General features: G+C 43.8%; 1 protein-coding gene across 1 annotated transcript in view; it reads left to right on the forward strand.

Moving 5' to 3' along the window:
* SLC10A7 (solute carrier family 10 member 7) overlaps positions 1–21,701 on the forward strand; it is a 289,125-nt gene that overhangs the window by 233,823 nt on the left and 33,601 nt on the right. Inside the window, exons 8-10 of the mRNA XM_075543721.1 lie at positions 7,043–7,208; positions 8,156–8,207; positions 19,362–19,435. Of these exons, the coding sequence (XP_075399836.1) occupies positions 7,043–7,208; positions 8,156–8,207; positions 19,362–19,435 (292 nt within the window). The remainder of the gene's footprint in view (positions 1–7,042; positions 7,209–8,155; positions 8,208–19,361; positions 19,436–21,701) is intronic.

Genomic DNA, 21,701 nt, shown 5'->3' on the forward strand with positions numbered 1-21,701 from the left:
GCCCTGCTAGTGCAGCGAGGTTAAGCACTGGGCAGTAAACGAAAAGTCAGCAGTTTGAACCCACCAGCCATTCCCCAGGAGGAAGATGAGGCAGTTTGCTTCCACCCAGACTTAGAGCCTCGGGCACCCCGGGGAGCAGTTCTACCCAGTGCTGTAGGTTCAATGTGAGCCAGAATGAGCTTGACAGCAGTGGGTAAAACTGTGTGATGTGACCTGTGAGGGTTTTGTTGGAAGTGTTCATATGTGCTACTCCTAGAAAGGAAATACCCAGCAAAGTAGCCCATAACTAGAGTTGCCAAATAAGAACAATAAATATTCCCACAGATTTTTTCTCATTTTCCCCCACAGATTTTTATGTGGATCGTTTACAATGAGAGTTTATCATGTTAACAGACAATGGTATCAAAGGTAGAGAAGGACTAGGAATTATGAGCTGATTATATTTCCTTAATCATTTAGTGATGATGAAATGTTATCATTTAATTTATGCTTTATCTTTCTGAGAGTAAATTTTATTTTTCTGTGCTTTCCCCATTTGGGGTTGGAATACATATTCAATGATTCTAATGGGTTACCAGGTCTGTAGACATGACTTCTAGGCCAACTTTCCTCATTTATAGGACAAAGGATTTTATAAATTCCAGCTTGTGCTTTGCTTCTGTGAGAGATAATTGGTCTTTCCATAGACTATTTGGGAGTATTTCTGCTGTCAATTCTAGAAAGAAAATGTATAGTATTTTGTTTGCTTTCCTGACAACCCTTTCAATACATCTAAGTGCTTTTAACAATATTTACTTAATGTACTATGGTGATTTATGAATAAATATTGAATTTCTACTACCTTTCACTGTGTTATCTCACCTTGAATATTTTCCAGAGAAGCACACTAAAACCCACTTTTCTATAAATTAATAATAAAAAGCGTAACAGAACATTATCATTGTGCATTATCATTCATGCATTCTTTAGTCTTTCCATTAGTGATTTATCTCACAGTTTGAGATTAGTCTTTCATATTAAATGGCCTTCAACTAAAGTTACCACTAGAGTTATTAATGCTAGTACAGTTGATATTCTATAAGATTATATTAGATATGAGCTATTATCATTACTTGAACTATTCTTAGAGAAAAGTAGCTATTGCATTCTATAATAAGCATACTGATAAACAGTACAATAATAGAGATATCCTTTAATTGGGACCTGGAGGTAAGAATAGTGTTAATTTACCATGCAAAGATGATGGTTCTAAAGTGTGTGCGCGCGCGCGCGTGTGTGTGTCTGAATGATGGAAATGTCCTGGATATATTGTGTGCTGGTTATGCAACATGAATGTAATTAATGCCACTGAAAATGTCATTTAAAATTCTCATTATTTTATATGAAGTCGTTTACAATTTTTTCTAGAGCATAAAAGTAAGATTCATTCATCTACTACTTCTCTTACACCCATTTTACAGCGAATACACAGGGACGGTAAGGAATCTGCTTAAGATAATACAGTAAGAAGTGAACCCAGGGTTCAAAGCAGCACACGGTGGCTCCAGAGACTGCTCCTTTTCAGCTCTGGAACGTGGGTCCCTCTGGAGAGATGCCATGTTCTGCTCACTTACCTGATTAGCCTTTGGATGCTTATATAAAATTATTTTGGCTCTCCATGTCTCACTTTTCAGCTATTAAAAGAAAAAAATCAAGGTAATAGCTGTCCAATCTTTTTGATGAAGATGAAATGAATTAATAGTAAAAAATAAATTGTTGATAAGTTGGTTAGGTAATAGGTGCTTGTTTAATTATTATTTGTAGTTTTGCAAAATATAAATAATTCTAAATATTATTCAAATCCACTAAGTATTCAATAAAATATATTTTAGGTATTGTACAAATTGTATTTAATTTTTTCCTAATTATACATTTCAGCAGAATATTAACTAAGAGACACAACACATTTAGGATATATGAATTCCATACAAGAAAATATAAAAATTGAAAAAATAATTTTAAGCCACCTGCAAGAGAAATACATTTTCAAAATCAAATTTTAACATGAAAAAGTATCCATTATATAGTGACACTCAAAACTCAATTTATAAATGTAAAGACAGAGTGGAATATAAAAAGCAGTGAAATACCCTGACTTAAAAAATACAGAAAATGAAACTAGTAGCTTTTTATCAATTGAATTGTATCTCTCACAAATATATATTACAAAATCTAATTGTGGAGCATTTCTGTTATGAAATGTTCATTTAGGAACATTTTCTGTTATGCTAATGAGGCAGGATTACTATAGAGTGTATCTTGGTATAAAGCAAGATATAAAAGGAGCAAGCAAAGATGAGGGAAAATAGATGCACATCACATGAATATCTTTCTCTAGAGCCAACAGAAAGAGAAAGCCTTCCCTAGAACCAGTGCCCTGAACTGGAACTTGAACAACGCCTCCAGATGTGATCAAATGAGTCTCTCTCTGTTAAAGCCACCACTTGAGATATGTCTGTCAGAGCAGCACTAGATAATTAGGACAGGTGGCTATTACTTCATAGTTCTCTCGGTGTATCATCAAACTCGCTGCCATCGAGTCAATGCCAACTCATCGTGACTCTATTGGGCAGGGTGGAACAATCCCTGCAGTTTCTAAGACTACCTCTTGAACAGGCATAGAAGGCCCCGTCTTTCTCCCACGAAGTGGCTAGTGGTTTCAAGTGTCTACCCGGCACATAACCACCACCACACCACGGCTCCTCGTCATTGTGCTTGGTTCTCAAAGGGGCAGCCAGGAGTCACTGAGTTTACAAATACTCATTTAGAGTTTCCTTTCACTTCTCCAGGTACTTACCTTCAAATAAAGAGAATAAGTATGTTGAAGGTGAGACAACAGACCAGAAGTTCCTGTGGAGGGTTTCTTTCCCCTTTCTGCCCCCACCCCCACCCCACCCGCTCCACAGGAAACAGGAATGTTACTGAGGATTAGCAACTTAACCGAGAATGCCAAATTATTTCTGAGTTATTGAGGGAAAATGGATTAATGTCAGTTCTGAAGACAGATGTGATAGCTATTTCTCCAGAAGGCCTTTTCCCTACCACTTTCATTTTGACTCTTCTTTTTCCAGGAGAGAATTCTTAGGTATCTATATTGGGTTGGGTTGCCCCATATCTAGGAACATGTTGCTTCCTATGAGGCTATTAAATATTTCTTCAGGAAGAAAGTTTGAAAAGAAAGTTTTGAGGCGACCTAGATTCTTGACAAATGGAGAATGATAGTGTCAAAAATGTAAGTGGCTGGACTAAGAAAGATGAGGTGTCTCACTGTTTTTATCCAAGGCACACCTTTGAAGCATGTCAATATTACTTCGCCTGGTGTTTTGTAAAGCATTTTTAACATTTTAGCAGATGTTTTGTGAACTTAATTTTAAGAGCAGATAGTAACATTCCATGGAACCTGGCAAGGTAGAAAAGACTTTCCTTAGAAAACCCAGAAAAATACCACTCTAAAACTAAAACAGATGAAAGACAACTTGGTTTACCCTCAAGCTACTGCTTTACTTGGGAATCTTTGTCTACTTCCCAACTTTTTATAATTGTTTTTCTTCTTCTTTTTGTTAAATAATAATTAAGGGTCCAGCATTAATGTATTAGTATATAGGCACTTTTCTTTCTTTTTTTCCTTGTTCCAATTTATTTATTATTATTATTAATCATTTTATTGGGGGCTCTTATAGCTCTTATTACAATCCATACATCCATCGTGTCAAGCACATTTATCCGTATGTTGCCATCATCATTTTCAAAACATTGCCTTTCTACTTGAGCCCTTGGTATCAGCTCATTTCTCTCTTCCCCCACCCTCCCTCCCTCATGAACCCTTGATAATTTATTAATTATTACTTTTTCATGTCATATACCGACCACTCTCTCCCTTTACCCACTTTTCTGTTGTCCGTGCCCCTGGAAGAGGGTTATATGTAGATCATTGTGATTGGTTCCCCCTTTCTCCCCCCACCTTTTCCTTCCCCTCCTGGTATCGCTACTCTCATTACTAGTCCTGAGGGGTTTATCTGTCCTGGTTCCCCTGTGTTTCAAGCTCTTATCTGTGCCAGTGTACATGCTCTGGTCTAGCTGGATTTGGAAGGTAGAATTGGGGTCATGATAGTCGGGGGGAGGAAGGATTGAAGAACTAAAGGAAAGTTGTATGTTTCATAGGTGCTATACTGCACACTGACTGGCTTATCTCTTCCTTGTGACCCTTCAGTGAAGGGTTGTCAAATTGTCTACAGATGGTCTTTAAGCTTCCATCCACCCTCCCCCTAATTCACATCAATGCGATTTTTTTTGTCTGGGTCTTTGATGCCTGCCTGTTACCTGATCCCATCGACACCGTATGAGCACACAAGGCTGGTGTGCTTCTTCCATGTGGGCTTTGTTGCTTCTAGGCTAGACGGTCACTTGTTTATCTTCAAGCCTTTAAGACCCCAGATGTCATTATCTTTTGATAGCCGGATACTCTCAGCTTTCTTCACCACATTGGCTTATGTCCCCATTTTGTCTTCAGTGATCTTGTCGGGAAGGTGAGCATCACAGAATGCTGGGTTATAGAACAAAGTGTTCTTGCGTTGAGGGAGTACTTGAGTAGAGGCCCAATGTACGTCTGCTACCTTAATACTTAACGCATAAATATATGTGCATAGATCTATTTCCCTTTCATTATATATAGATATATTTACATATGTTCATGCCTGTATTTAGACCCCTATAAATGTCCTTTGCCTCCTAGTTCTTTCCTCTATTTCCTTTTACCTTCTTCTTGTCCCATCATCACGTTTGGCCTTCACTCAGGTCAGATGGACACTATCTTGGGAAGATTCTGGACTCAGTAGTTCCTCTGTTGAAAGGTGTGCTATGAGAGTATGCGATGCTGATTCCTTGCTGATGAAGAACCGAGACTATTCATAAATCAAGTTTGCTCATAAAATTATCCTATTTCTTTTTAAAATGATTTTTACTTTCAAGATACACTCACACCATCTTTACTTGTTAATTGTGGGAGCAGGGGGATAGTAGAAGGGGAAGGTCTTTCTATTTTTTGAATGAAGCATGTATTCTATCTATTGTTACAAAGGGGACTTTGGGGTTTTAAGTATTATATATTAAAATAAGATCAGAGAACATAGATTTTTAATAATTCTTTGTAAACGTCATTAATTTTACTTCTTAGAGGCATCATATTACATTTTGGCGGCAACCACTGTCTTTATGCTGCTAGAAGCCCCGGTGGTACAGTGGTTATGCAGTGGGCTGCTAACTGCTGGGTCAGCAGTTCAAAACCACCAATAAAGAGTTACAGTCTCAGAAACCTGCAGACACAGTTCTACCTTGTTCTATAGGTTGGAATTGGTTCTATAACCTTGTTCTCTATGAGGTGGAATTGGCCCGCGGTTAGTGAGTTGTTTTATCTTTATGCTACAGAACAATGCATAATGAAATGACCTTCCCCACAAAGTCTCCCAACAGCCTTGCAATACATAAACAACCAACCCACGGTGGCATATCTGCCCATTTGTAAGTCCTACTACCCAAAAGTTGTGTTCTCATACAGAACTTCTTATATTTCTCTATAACTAGCTTCATTTTCAGTTAATTAAAAAAAAGAGCACTAGATAAATGACTATGAGTTGGGATCACTTTTGCCTGGGAAAGAGAGAGAGAGAGAGAAAAAACCCAACTGCGGCATTCATTGTGAGATCTGCTTTTATTTTAAATGTTGAACTTTTCCACCGATTAACATACTGTCCACTCCCTTGGTAACACTCTCTTGCTTCATCGCACCCCTGCCAACCTTCCAGGCTCTCCCCCGTCCCTTATTCCAAGCAGTCACCTGTTTGCGGAAATACTCCGCATCAAGCCTGTTTCTTCTCTTAGTGAGCCCTTAAGAATGGCGGCGCTCGCTCCGGTAACCATTTGGTTGAAGGCTGTATTGAGAGCAGCTTATTTGGCACCTGGGCCCCTACCCGCAAAGGTATGCGCCATCATGAATTAAGCCTTTTTTAATGACAGAGTATTTTGAAGCCACCAGAACCCCATCAGCCTTGTCAGGAGTAGTTCGCTGACCTCATTATTGTTAATGGATCGTGGTAATTCAGCCTGTTGTGAATCTCATGTTCAATTATGCAGGATAATGAGTGACTCAAAATGTAATATGTTTCAACTCGAGCCCTTCTGGTAGGGCTCTTTCTGCCTCCTTCCAAAGTGCAAAGCCGTTGCAAGTTAACCAAAGTTATTGCCAGTGTTCAGACAGTCCTGTTTTTAGCTGTTTGAGTTTGACCTCAAGACAGAGGGCTTGCTGTGTCCATGTAGAGTCCCCTGATCCGTTTGTCGGAAAGTTAGGGCAGGTTTGTGCGTGTTTTCGTATTAATTCCGGAATTCTAATAGCACGCAAATGGCATTTGTTTTTGGATTCACAAAAACTCTAGATATTCAGAGTTTGAATTATTTAAGCTCCCACAACACATGCACTTTTGCTTTTCAAGCATGAGTTATAATTTAATTAAAAACTTCTGGTGCATTGCTAGCATTTTAAATATTAATACGTTCCATGGATCACTTTCGATTATCTACCGTCTCGAAATTCTTAAAGCTGTCAGAGTTTTAAGATTCCCAAAGTTGTGCGTGGCATTGTCTGTGGAGGCAAAGGGGACCTGTGATAATTACACACATCCATTAGGATCAGCAGAGGAGATAAACTTTGGGGAGGCTTAATGGGCACATCTCGGTGACAGCTAGCAAAGAGCATTTGGCGTGATTAAGGATGGATGTGAATGCAGTTGAAAATCTTCTCTCATTATGGACACCCGGTGGAAGTTGCACTACACATGTTAAATCCCCAGAAGGAGAGCAGGGTGGCGGGGAAGCTTTGCAATCCACGGTGGCCAGCCCCCAAATCATTCCCTTCCCTTTATGACTTTCAGCTGTCAGAATCACTTTGTGATGCCCAATCCCGCTCCCTGCATCTCTGGAAAGAGGCAACCTGTTGCTCTCTCTGTTCCAGATTGTCCGGAGATACATCAAGGACTGGCTCGAGAGGAAGAAACCTCCTTTTGGCGCCGTCAGCAGCAGTGTGCTCCTCATGATCATCTACACAACCTTCTGTGACACGTTCTCTAACCCAAATATCGACCTGGATACGTTCAGCCTGGTTGTCATCGTGTTCATAAGTAAGTCGCAGGATGGAAGCTGCTTCTTGGTCCTCAGTCTCCTGGAGAGCCATGCGTAGTGATCTACATGCTCTCAACGAGTTTAGAAAAGAATACGGAGCTTCGTCATGTATGTAGCCAATAACTTTCACACGTGTGACTGTTTGGTGAAAAGATTGCCAGTGAGAAGGTGATGGTCTTAATCTGCTTTACTTGTGATGTCTGCTGCCTGGGTGCCTGAGTCGCCCCAGTTGATACCAGAGAAACTTGATAGCTGTCGGATTTGAGCGTTCGATTGGGCTCTTTGTTACCCACTTATTTGATTATAACTTTATATTGATCTGGCCCTTTGAGGGGAATGAAAAACAGGATTTATAATAAATGATGCTATTATTTGCATAAGTATAACCATTCGTGGTATCGGTTAGGTGAGTAGTCACGTCTTTGTTTTCTATTAAAATATATCCACAACAATCTGTCAAGAAGCAGTGGACTATGAGATGCAGGTAACTGCTGAGTTTGAAAATCCAACCTTTTGTTGTCTTTTTATTGTCAACACCAAGGACAATTTTGTTAATAGTACTTGATCTGAGAATATGTTGTTCCTAAAATTACAAGTTATTTCAAAATGTATATCACACGCTGTGGCATTGACTATAAATATTTACAATATAAACCAGCTTTTCCTAAATGGAACAAATTAAATGACTAAATCAAAGAAGGCTTAGACTCCCCACCCCCCCCAGCAGTAGGAACCAGGGATTGTGTCTGTGGATGGCTTCAGCAAGGACAGGCGGAGCCCCACTAATTTAGATGAGCTTTTCAGTTCAACGCTCATGCCTGTTTCGTTTGTGCGCTTGTTATGCTTTCTGAGTGCCCGTAGTTTCAGGTCAAACTCGTCAGTCCAGTGAGGATGTGCTACAAATACTGCTTTTACAGTGCTAATTTCGATTTGTTTTTTCTTTCAGTATTTTCTATTCAACTGAGCTTTATGGTTCTAACCTTCGTCTTTTCAACAAGGTAGGTGACTTCAGATCTCTTGCTGCTGTTGGTTTATTTCCTGAATGCGTGCTGATGCGCTTTACCTGGCTTCTATCCCACAGAACTATCCTAGTTTTTTCTCCCTTGGCCCTGGACCACTGTCTTCCTCTTGTCATCCTCAAATTGCCGAGCTCCCGAAGCCTCTTGCTGGCTACTGGCTCAAGCTATCATCTTCCACGTTGATAGCTAAACTTCCGACTCTAATATTTTTTGCTGAATTCCACTTTTCACTCACCACTGAGATTCCCTTAACTTGAATGTCTTAACCAGACCTCAGCTATTCAACCCATGACCTCTGAGATTCCCTTAACTTGAATGTCTTAACCAGACCTCAGCTATTCAACCCATGACCTATTCATGATAGTTAATATTCTTCCCCCAAAAAATGTCATTCATCTCTTTAATTTTTAATGAATCTATCATATCCTCCGTTACGCATGGTTACCCTTTGAACTGATAACTGCAAGGTCATCAGTTCGAAACCATCAGCCCCTCTCTGGGGGAAAGCTGAGCCTTTCTATTCCCATACAGAGTGCCACGCTCGGAAAGCCACAGGGGCAGTTCTGACCTATCCTACGGGGTTGCTATGAGTCAGCATCGACTTGATGGCCGTGAGAGTTGACCATCCTCGTAGTTCCCTTAAGTAGGCTCCTTTGCATCATTAATTTTCAGATCTCTTGATTGAGCTTCCAAGCTTGTATGTGTGTGTGTGTGTGCGTGCGTGTGTGTGTGTGTGTGTGTGTGTGTGTGTGTACCACCACTGTCCTCGTTGTGACTCTTGCGGCACTCTTGGCCCTTTTCTGCTGCATCGGGGAGCTCACCAGTGTCCCCCATTTCTCAGCCCATCTACATGCCGTGCATCTTCAGCGCTGCTGCCAGTGACCCAGTGTTCTGAGACTAGATCTCTCGTTCAGAGATAATACGCAGTGGTCATCCAGTGTCTTCAGAATACAAGGAGTCTTCAAAAGCTTTGTGGGGAAATTCTATTGTCGTTGCCATCCATTTGTCATGATTTTTTAACCACCACCCCCACCCCCGACTCCTCTTTGTAATGTCACCTTGGAGACCAAGCACGGGCCCACTCCTCTCCTGTATTTGCCACTAGAATCCCTGTGCTAAGCCGGAGGCGAGATGGACGCCTTCCATCTCTCTAGGGGAGCCGCAGGCTCTCTCGTCTCTCCCTCTGGCTCAGGTGTTCTCCATGTGTACACTGGTCTTCATGGCTAGCTCATCTTTACTCTCCGTAAAGGCAACTTCTTCCATCCATATTTTGATTTAACAGATTCACTTAAGCCTTTGGTATGAAAGAAGTACCACAGTAGGTATCGCAACTTAGGGCCGGTTCCCATGATACTTGATCAGCTATCTCTGTGCGTCGATAAGTAAATGCCCTCTGAGTGGTACCGGGAGTCGGCTTGCACACATTTCAAAGAAGGAGTCACGTGCGAAGTAAGTGATAGCGCATGCTTCCTGAAAGCCATGGCATTTGATGTGGGTGTCCCCGAGACAGAGGCCGAGAGAGGGGGTCCTGATGAGAGAGGAAGCACAAACACAACCAGCAACACAGAACAAGGGGGCCAGAGTGGCGGGGCGGTGGGAAGGCCGTCTTCAGCCGAGACTGCAAGGCTCTTGGGTGCCAGGTCATAGAAGAGACAGAGGGAAGGGTGCAAGCGTGTGGGCGGCTTGAGGCAGCATAGGAGCAATGGATGGGCTCCGGCCCCACGTCGGGCACTTGGGTCTAACGGCACTTGGTAGAGCACTAGGCTGATTGCAAACAGTCAATAAAAACGTATTGATCAGTATAATTCGAATCATTTCCCCAAGCTGTGGCTGTGATTTATGAAGCCAGAGAAAAGCCTGGAGCTATTAAAGTCACAGAGAAAGTGTGACTTCATTGAGTAAGACTGAGAATGGGAGCTATTTTAAAGTTCTTTTTGTTTGGGGTTCCTGTTTTGTTTTCCTTGTGGCAGCTGGGGGACGCTGTCTGCTTCCCAGTTCTAGTGTGTGCGCAGGGCCTTCCGGCCGAAGTAATAATCTGGTTGACTCATCCCACCAGACGAGGCTGGAGCTACCCCGACAGAATTCCTGGACTAGGCGGAGCACAAACGGGCCGCTCGGGGATCATTGAAAGGGGGGTTGGGTGAGGGGTGTCACGGCTCCTTGAAGGAAATTAGCGCATCTTCATCAGGGAGCAGGCTGGACTTGCATAAAGAGCTGTGGCTTTGAGATGCTCTGATTTGTTCTGTTGCTTTTCGACTTCCCGGACACACTGTCCACCATGCTTGGCCTTGAACAGACTCTGAGGTGCCTGTCGAGTGGGCTTCAGGGTGGTGGCTGTAAAGCCCCAAATAAGTGTGTTAAAATGTCGAGGTTTTTTAATCAGACACAATTTAGAAGGCAGTTTCCACGCTCGCGTCTCACACTAAAATGACTCGCAGCTCCTGAGACAGAGTACTTCATCTGGAATTCAACTCTGCGTCCATCGGACAGCAATGTTCCTGCTTTTTCCATGGAGGTAATGGTTCCATCACTCACACCTGTGTGGGTGGGAGCATTTCCAGAGAGTATTTAACCTAAAGTCCACCCCCTAATACCAGATTTGCCGGTGCTACCAAGAGTTTGAATTACGGCACTCTTGGCTTATTGTCCGTTGAGTTTGATTTTCTTTTTTTTAACTTAATTCATTTATTTATTTTTGCTCCTGCCTAACTTGTAGTTTGTGAAATTTGGCTGGTGCTTCTCGTAGATTTTCCTGACCAGTTCAGGAACTCTACAACTCTTCTGGATATCAAAGGATGGAAAGTCTCTGTTTGTCTTTTGTGCAGCGTGCAACTCCACACTGATGGTGGGCATGTAGCATCCAGTCCACAGAGACCCAGCCTGGAAAACTCATCTTCCCCACAACGCTCTGCTTAGCTGGCTAACATTTCTTAGAGGTGCTGACCTGGATGTCATTACTACCATGCCAGCGTCTCTTCTACTCTCAGTATTAAAAATAGATTTGAGAGTTATCATTCTGTGTTCTTATGTATCTCTCCGCAAAATAATGTCAGGCTTAAAAGGTCCTACTCGGCTGTCCAACAGACTTGGGTTTGAATTCTGTTCAGTAACGTAGTCACTTTTGTCAGCTTCCCTTCGGATGAAATAATGACAGTAGTAGTATCTGTTTTATAAGATCCTGCCATCAAGTTGATTCTGACTCGTGGTGCCCCTGTGAGGACAGAGTACAACTCAAGGATTTCTGAGAGTGCAAACCTTTACAGGAACAAACAGCTTCCTCTTTCCCTCTCTGAGAGGCTGGTGGATTTGAACTGGCAACCTTGCAGTTAGCCGGGCTCTTAAGGTTGTTTAGAAAATTAAAAAGTCTTAGCAAACTACCTAGCAGGTGCCCAGTGAATGCTTGCCTCTAAAACAAACAAACTCACTGTCATTGAGTTGATTCTGACACATAGGACCCTATAAGATAAGGGAGAATGGCCCCTGTGGATTTCTAGGACTGTAACTCTTTTTTTTTTAATCGTTTTATTAGGGGCTCATACAACTCTGATCACAAGCCATACATACATCAATTGTGGAAAGCACATTTGTACATTAATTGCCCTCATCATTCTCAAAACATTTGCTCTCCACCTAAGCCCCTGGCATCAGCTCCTCATGTTTTCCCCTCCCTCCCCATTCCCCTCTCCCTCATGAACCCTTGATAAGTTATAAATTATTATTTTGTCATATCTTGCCCCGTCTGACATCTCCCTTTACCCTCTTTTCTGTTGTCTGTACCCCTGGGAGGAGGTCACATGTAGATCCTTGTAATCGGTTCCCCCTTTCCAACCCATCCTCCCTCTACCCTCCTAGTATTGCCACTCACATCATTGGTCCTGAAGGGATCATCTGCCCTGGATACCAGTGTACATCCTCTGGTCTAACCAGACTTGCAAGGTAGAATTGGGATCATGATAGTGAGGGCGGGGGGAGCATTTAGGAACTAGAGGAAAGTTGTATTTTTCATCATTGCTACATGGCACCCTGTCTGGCTCGTCTCCTCCGTGAGACCCTCTGTAAGGGGATCTCCAGTGGTCTACAAGTGGGCTTTGGGTCTCCACTCTGCACTCTCCCCCTCATTCACTATGGTAAGATTTTCTGTTCTGATGGTACCTGATCCTTTCGACACCTCGTGATCGCACCTGTAAGTGTGCTTCTTCCATGTGGCCTTTGTTGCTTCTGAGCTAGATGGCCGCTTGTTTACCTTCAAGCCTTTAAGACCGCAGGCACTATATCTTTTGATAGCCGGCCACCATCAGCTTTCTTCCCCACATTTGCTTATGCACCCATTTGCCTTCAGCAATCGAATGAATCATGGAGTGAGCACACAATGATATGATTTTTGTTTTCTGATGCCTGATAACTGATCCCTTCGGCACCTCGTGATCACACAGGCTGGTGTGCTTCTTCCATGTGGGCTTTGTTGTTTCTGAGCTAGATGGCTGCTTGCTTACCTTCAAGCCTTTAAGACCCTAGATGCTATATCCTTTGATAGCCGGGCACCATCAGCTTTCTTCATCACATTTGCTTATTCACCCACTTTGTCTTCAGTGGTGGTTACGTTGGGAAAGTGAGCATCATGGAATGCCAATTTAATGGAAGAAAGTATTCTTTCATTGAGGGAGTACTTGAGTAGAGGCCCAATGTCCTTCTGCTACATTAATACTAAACCTATAAATATATGCACATTGATCTATCTCCCCATCCTCATATATAAATATGTTTGCATATGTGCAAGTCTTTATCTAGACCTCTATAAATGCCCTTTGCCTCCCAGCTCTTTCCACTATTTCTTTTGACTTTCCTCCTGTCCCACTATCATGCTCAGTCCCTACCTGGGTTTCAGCAATTCCTCTTGGTTACATTACCCTTGATCATGCCCTACCAGACCTCCCAAACCCTCCTCACCACCGATTTGGATCACTTGTTGTTCCCTTGTCCCTTGGTTTGTTGGCACCACTACCTTTCCCCCCACCTTCCCCTCTCCCGTGTCCCCCGGAACTGTCGGTCCCATTGTTTTCTCCTCCAGATAGTTCATCCAGCCTGTCTTATTTAGACAGACCTGCAGCTATAATAACATGCACAAAAACAAGACTGTAACTCTTTATAGGAGTAGAAAGCCTCATCCTTTTCCCGCAGAGAGGCTGGTGGTTGGCTAGCTACTGCTAGTAGAATTATTTATCACATCAAAATCATTAATCAGTTAGATCATGGAAAAGGGAAGCTGCTCTTATGATACTTTCTGTTTTGCTTTTCTCTGTCGCCTTCGGATTCATCAAACCAGAGCCAGCCATCCGTCGTGGCCTAAGCTTTCAGGAACTGTGGGAAATTGTCAAGGTTTAAAAGCAGTGTTGAAAGGGCTTAGGAATAAAGCCATTCGTCAGAAGCCATTAGAAATATAAATAAAAGACAATTTGGGAAGCTAGCAACTAGAGTAAGAGAAGCCGAGCGGGTCGCTAGAGTGACTAACCAAACCTGAAACAAGGAAGAAAGACAAAGACCTAACGATCGGAACAGGTATTTGCGAGCCTTGACCGTGTGTTTTCAACCAGATGTCTCCGTCTGACTCCCGCCAGCCCACGGAGGGAAAAGGAGGACGGCAGAAAGGAGGGGAGAGGGAGGGAGAGAAGGAGGGAAGGACGTCAAGAATTGCAGTCAACATTTAGAAATGAATTCACGAAGCCACGGAGCCACCCAGCTAATGACAGACGAGCTCTTCCCCTCAAATGAGTCAAGACAAAACGCAGGTAGCGAGGTTAACAAAAGAAAGCATTCTACATGAAGTGTCTTCCTAGAAACACAATGGGTTCAGACGGAAGCGGTCTCCCAGGACATTCGCTCTGACTGCAGTCTGTGATCCCGCCACTAAAACCTTCTGACATGTTTTCCTCTGTGGGCACCGCGAAGGAAGGCAAAATAAACATCATGTGGAAGACATTGATTGAAACCTTGGTAAGAGAGAACAAAAAGACCAGTTGGGGAGAACAGGCGAAAACCGTCTCAGGGGAAGCCCAAGTGATCAAAAGAATTATAAAAACAGGATAAAAAAATCAGCATTAAAAAGAGATAAGGTGGGGTTAGAAAATAAATAATAATGTGGTTCCTTTTAAGACCCCGTGTGAGCAGCAGTAATCGAAATGTAAATCAAGGCAACTAATTAGACTCATTGTTACCTGAATATACCGCTGTTAACCGGGAGGCTTGCTTTCTCTGAGGGCCAGGCCCTGCTGCACAGAGCCAGCCCTGGGAGGAACATGGCCTGACCTGTGCTTGAATCGCTGCTGTCACCCATGACATTCTCTGGGGCTAGTTTTGTTTTTAATAGCTTTCTCCTCGGAAAGTACGTTTATCTCCAAGTGTTGGGGGATGCGGTTGACTCCTCTGTGCCGTCGGCGGCTGTGGGTCAGGCCTCACTGGGTGGTGGTGAGCTTGGCTGCGGCTCTTCTGAGCAGGAGGGATCGTGGGTGCAGAGAGCATAGAAAGGGGCCTCCGAAGTGCTTGCCGCTGTGGTTACTCGTCATCGTCACCATGGCTCATGAAGGGCTAAGTGCCAGCATCTGCTCCATTGCCCTCCAGGAGGTCGCTAGACTCTAGAGTGGTGGTCCTCAGCCTTCCTCCTGCCGCCACCCTTTCATTACCATCCCTCAGGTTATGGTGAACACCCCCCCACCAACCATAAAAGTATTTTCTTTGCCACTTCATCACTGTCATTTTGCGACTGTTATGAATCGGGCGACCCCTCTGAAAGGGTCGTTTGACCCCCAGGTGGAGAACCGCTGCTCTAGAGCATTCTGTGACTGGGTAGCCAAACCAACTCAGGCCAAGCTGACGGCCACTTTGTCTGGGTAGAACTTCCTATGTAGGTTTCTGAGGCTTGAAATACAAGGAGCAGCTGATGGATCCGGACTGCTGACCTTGCCATTACCCGAAGCCTAACCTACCATGCCACCAGGGCTCCTGGGGTCCATGTAGTTCAAGTTTAAGTCAACCCTGTTTGGTGAGATGAGGGAGGGGAGGCTGTTTTTCACCTTAAATACTCACTTTTTCTGTTTCAATCCTAATTCCCACTCCTCACTGACCGACTGTAAGGCAGTATTCCAAATCAAATCAGGCCAAAAATCTCCTAGTGTGGGCCCAGCTCCAGTCTCCTTCACTAAAACGCAGGACAAGTAAACATATTTTGCAAATACCCTCTTCAGCCACATGGTAAATGCTCCTCTCGCTAATGGCAGCCAGCCCCACATTCAATCAGTCTCCTTGGCTGGAGAGATTTTGACACATTGGAAATGCACTATAATCTGGAAAAGAGCAAGATATCAAGAAGAACACAGTTCACGAAAGAGGAAATAGACTGCCAGACCCTCTTGGAAGAAATTCAAACAATATAAATTCAGATGCAGCAATGCTGGCTTATACACAAGGGCAGCCAAAGCCTCAAAAAGGTCAGGCTCTGCTGGAAAACAGCCCCAAACGAGGCCAGTGGGTTTTGCTGCCTGCTCTACAGTGGGGGTTCACGCCTGCCTGGAAAATTTTAACTCAGCATGCACTGGCTGGATATCCCAGTCCCCAATCTGCCTGTCTTAGCCTTTTCTGATTTCCTCACTTCCCAAGCCTCAATAGTACCCCACGCTCTCTGGATGCATGAAGGGCCTCGTGGTTTACAAGGAAGGTAAGATCACTGGCACAGATTACCTCAACGTTCAAGTCTGCCCATATTTTTCACCACCTCCTATTGCTTCCATCTCACTTGCCACTCAGCTCACCCCTCAGTCTTGTTTCCCCAGCCCTTTTGAGGAGCAAATATCACCAGCTATTTCTATCTGCTGCATCTCAGTCTCTTGTAATCCTGTCCAAATCGCTCACCCACATTTTGCCTTCTCTTCACCAGATCTTTTGAAAACCCAGCTCCCCCTCTTACTATCACAAGGAAGCCCTACTTAAACATCAACTCCTTGGCCTCCTCCCCAAGCCCTCCTGGGCCTCTTCTGCCATTGCCGTCTCCTTCTATGCTCAACGTGTCCCGTTTCTCTCCGTGTCCATCCCATCTCTCAAAGCTGCAGTAATACCATCAACTACCGTATACACTTACAGTATGCCCCCATCTTAGCAGCATTGGAACGTATCCCCACTCTGCTTACGTGGTTGTCTATGTCATCTGCCTTGTAGATGTAAGCAAAAGGGAAGGGAGTATGAGTTGAAATCACCCATATTTGCCCCAAAGCCTGTGCTCTTCTGCCTTTGGAAGAGTATCACACAGAGGAAGGAGCCCTGGTGGTGCCGTGGGTTACTCATTAGATTGTTAACCACAAAGTTAGAAGTTCTAATCCACCAGGTGCTCTGTGGGGGGAAAGATGAGGCTGCCTGCTCCTGTAAAGATTTACAGCTCCAGAAACTGGAAGAGGCAGTTGTCAGGCCTAGAGGGCCCCAATGCCTTGGGATTAACTGGGCGGCAGTGAGTGGACTGCATAAAGGTTAATATTTGATGCATCCTTTCCATCTGATTTCCCTGTCTCTTATCATTAACTCCCTGCTTCCTGGCGAGTCTTAACATCGTCAGCCCTGCCCCTTCTTAAGAACAGACGGACTTGATGCAAAGGGCTTAATTGGAGAGCAAAAGCTTTGAAAATGATGAGGGCAAAGAATGTACAGATGTGCTTTATACAATTGATGTATGTGTGGATTGTGATAAGAATTGTATGAGCCCCTAATAAAATGTTAAAAAAAAAAAAAAAAGAAAGAAAGAACAGATCTGATTGTGCCACTGTACTGCCCAAAGACCTGCAGTGGCTCCTCTCAGCCCATTTTATCAAGTACCCAGCCCTGCACCCCACGCAGCCTCGAAGACCATTCTCTTTGCCACCATCCCTGCATTCCTACACATCAGCTTTATGATCCCTGACCTCAAACACGCGTCTGTTTACATCACACCTGTTCTGTGAAGCCCAGCTCAATTATTTCCTTCACGAAGGTTCCCGAAGGACTCCATCATCAGCCACGATCATTACTGTTCACCCAGCCCCACCCCCACCGTAGCAAAGACGAGAGGGCTTCCATGCCCAAACCTTATTCCTATCCCACTCTCGGCTCCATCTTGCTCTGCTTCTAGAGAGGATGCCCGCACCATGCTTTTGTAACGTTCTACAGAGCTCCCTCCTCAAGTCCACATGCAGAGTGACGGCGCGGGGGCGTCTGTCAGCCATGCAGGACAGTGGTCAAGAAAGAAGTGTGACATCACACTATAAGAAAGCAACATATAGAAAGGATGATCTATTTCAACTGAAGTGAAATACCAAAACTTCAGTGATCAAAGTCATTGTCAAAGAGAGGGAATGAAACGCATGCAAGTTCAGGTGAGAGTGAAGAGTCCAGAAGAAAATGCCCATATTGTGCCCAAGTAAAATCTTAAGTAGGCACCTGATAAGGTAGCTGATAAGGTAGTTGACGTAGAGTTTTGGATTTTCCTTGTGAGTCAGTGAATGTAAGGAGACTGATAACGTCAAAGCGCTGTAGGCAGATATTCAGCGTGTGGTGTGCGTAGCCTGTGGCCAACCAGACTGGTTGGAACCAATTCAGAATTACCTTTAACATCATATAGCGAATATTTATGGATAAATGTGCACTAAAAAACTAAACCAAAGAACCCCAGTAAAGCTTATAATTACTTTGTGTAAACCATGGTTTTGTAGATAACTTTTCAGTTTTTTTCAAACGGCTGATATATTTTAATATTTGAACGCATCAGGGTTAATTTTCAGTTGGCAGAAGCAACCTAACAAGCTACCACCGTGTATTGGCATTAAAGCATATACCTTTTAATAAAGTAACCAAAATGCAGGGAAAAAACAGTAACAACCAAAAAGGTGGAATTGAGTTTGAGTAGGAGTCATGAGCGCCTGGTGGCTTCTCTGAGTGGAGACCCGAGGGACATTCGGATATTCTCTGTGTGTACAACGAGGCCAGTGATGGGGAGCACCTGGCCCCCAGGCTGTGTACGGCCCATGAAATCACCCATGCCACCTAACGTCACACACCTCGCCAAAAAGAAGCAATTCCAGGCATCATTAGGGGTGAGTTAATTCCACGGTGGACCACGATGGCCCACAAGTGATATTATAAATATCCAAATTGCCCTTGGCCGGAAAAAGGCTCCCCACCCAAAGCAGGGGATGACCAGTGAACAGGGCCCTTCCTCCTCTGTTAAGCATATGATGGTGGAAACATGATTCAGGTTCCACTTAGGGAAGCTTTTGTTTTTGTTTTGCTACTGAATGCTTGTTCTGGAGCCTTCTCCCATTTTCTAACACTCTTACCTAAATCCTTGTTCTTTTTGAAAAATCACTTTGTTGGGGGCTCTTACAGCTCTTATAACATCCCATACATCAGTTGTATCAAGCACAGTTGTACATTTGTTGTCATCGCCATTTTCTAAACATTTACTTTCTATTTGAGCCCTGGGTATTAACTCCTCTTTTTCCCCTCCTTCCCCCTCTGGTAACCCCTTGCTCTAACCTGAATTCTAAGCAAGGAATGAATCATCTCACTATACCTTCAAACCGCAAATCTACAAAATGGACTAGTCTCTAACGGAAGAGACTACAACAAACAATTGTATATCTACCCTTTCTACGTGTGATTCGCTAATTCTTTCTACGCGGCAATATGACTGTGATCCCGTGTGTCAATAATGACCCATTATGCCATGTAACAGGTTTCGGCTCAAGGATGTGGTTTCTGCTTGGTTTGTTTTAAATGCTGACTAGCCTATGTCCACTAGTACGATATAGTAGTTGAGAGCCCAGGCACAGAAGCCAGACTCAGTTTGAATCCTGGGTCTGCCCTTCATGCAGCTGTTTTCTCATCTGTAAATAGGGATGTTGTATGTACTTTATCGTGCCTGTGACTTGGCAAGACCTCGGCCACATAGACAGATTACTCATAAATGATTCTCTAAAAAGAAACTCCAATGGGCTGATGCATTTAGACATGGATTTGTCACAGGGAAGGGAACATGCAGGTGAGTACTGCAGTGGCTTTCTAATGTGTTAAGTAGGCGCTTGGTGCCAGTGTTCGTGAAAATCTGTTTTCGCCCCCCAGGAGTAAGTCGGGATTCACAGCAGCAGACACGGTGGCTGTCATCTTCTGCTCCACTCACAAATCTCTCACACTGGGTAAGTGATCGGCACACTTGAAAACCGGCGTCTCACATTTCCCGCATTCAGCTGCATCCTGTGATTTGGAAATCCACCCGGCGGGACACAGCACAATGAAAAGTGAAGGTGATTCGTTGTTTGAAACACTGTTGCACAAGCCAGTTGCCCAGGGCCTGGAGGTAATAGGATTCGAGTTAGCCTAATTTTTAATAATGCTTTTTGATTCCCATAAATGACTTTCCATGTAATGTTCACACGAACAGCCAGGGGGTGGCAGAGGGGATGGGTGGGAGCTACATCTGGAGAAGGAATTGGCAGAAGCTTTACCTGGGGAAGCGACTTTTTCAGGTAGCCCTGGAAAACGAAACTTTGCTGGGAGCTTAGAACAAGGTGGGGATGATGTTATGACTCTAATTCAATACTGACATTAGTTCGAAGCCCCTCGTGGGATGTGATGTTAGCTCTAGTTAAAAAGAAACACAGTCAGCATTAACGTAATCTGAACGTGAGGATGAAGTAAATAAGTCTTGAAGGGACAAAAGTGGATCACAGAGGAAAGTGTCCTTTCCCACTTAGATTCTCTACTTCAGGGGCATTACACTGCTAACCAGTCCGATGGTCGGAACTGATACTTTCACTAGAAATCTCTAAGTGATGGGAAGTTCACTGAAAGATGCACCATGCACACACTCTTTGGGGCGTGGCAGTCATGCTGTGGTAGACACCGGCATGGAAACATCGTAAAAACTCATTTGGACACAGGACTCGCTCACTTCAGCCGATGAAGAATTATAACTTTGCTCTGCCGTAAGCTTCATGTTACAGAAATGCAGTCTATAATCCAGAAAGTAAAGGTGTTTCATTATGGTTTTGCTGATCTCAAGCATCTTTGTCTGATAGCGTCTCTATCAATCTTAGCAAACTCAGAAAACGACCGATCTCTTAGGTATCCGGGTCTTTAGCTCACTTGAATGAGTTAAATATGTGGTCGGTGCACCACAGTGCAGTCTCACGGTCATCTTCATACTCAGAATGAAAGCTTACAGACCTTCTAAAGCCCCTGGTTGCGACCTTGAACAAATCACTTCCCTTCCCTAGACCACACCGCTCTCCTCCGTAAAATGGGGCAGAACAACACATTTTGTAAGGTTATTGTAAAGACTAAAAACAAACTGACGAAAATGCCTAACACAGTGTGCGGACATAATAATAGCTCACGGGTAGATAACATGACGAAATGGGTGTAATCCCTCTTACTGTATGAATTGCTTTTGATTACATGAGAAAACACATGTGAAAAAGAAGCCTGGTGCTGTGCCTGGCAAATAGTGGGCACTCTAGAAGTGGTTTTACTCATTTTTATTAATAGTTATTATTAGCTGTATTAGTTATAACTTGTGTAACCACTTCCAATAACCCATCACCCTGGCCCCATCACATAGATATTCAGATAATAAAAGCAACTTAGTTATTGACCTCAGAGAAGTTGTCTTGCCCTTGTTTTTCCCTGTGTGTAGTATTGTGTTGTGATGTCCGACATCCAGGTCTCTTAGGGTGTAAGGAACTGTCATAAAGGAGGCAAGTGCCGCCCAGCACAGCACATGCCGAGCCCAGCGTGTACTAAGGGCATTTCTGCAATGGGCCTGTAAACATAACCCACCCCCAGGAATTTGCTTGCGTCAAGAAAACTAACGTGGATTTTCTTTGTCATCCTATGATGGTCTTCTCTGCTGGAGCTGACAGTATTGGTTAAAAACTTCTCCCCCAAGAAACGCACTGCAGGCTTATAGCTACCCGTTTATTCTTCCGACTTTGCATGCTACTGATGCCGCAAAGCCACACGCTTTGATTGCCAGACAAGCAGACAGGTATTCTGAACACCAAACATGAATGGTCGCTTTTCGGGAAAGGGCTGGGTAAACTTGGAAGTTTGTTTACTTTTGCAGCATTTTCCCATGAACTAGATGGGAAACTCAGATCCTACAGGGCGATACTAGAATAGTGTCTAAGTAAACAGGGCATGTAAATTCTGAGTGACGTTCATAGTATGACAGGAGCTCTGGTGCCATCGTGGTTACTCGTTGGGCTGCTAACTGCAAGGCCAGCAGTTCGAAACCACCAGCTGCTGCAGGTAAAGCTGAGGAGGCTTTCTACCCCATAAAGAGTTGCAGTCTTGGAAACTCACAGTGGCCGTTCTCCCTTTTCCCTATAGGGTGACTGTGAACTGGCATTGACTTGGTGGTGGCGTGTTCGGTTCATAGTAAGACCACTCTCTTAGAATTAC

Source organism: Tenrec ecaudatus, chromosome 3 (genome assembly GCF_050624435.1).
Source record: "Tenrec ecaudatus isolate mTenEca1 chromosome 3, mTenEca1.hap1, whole genome shotgun sequence".
NCBI lineage: Eukaryota > Metazoa > Chordata > Mammalia > Afrosoricida > Tenrecidae > Tenrec > Tenrec ecaudatus.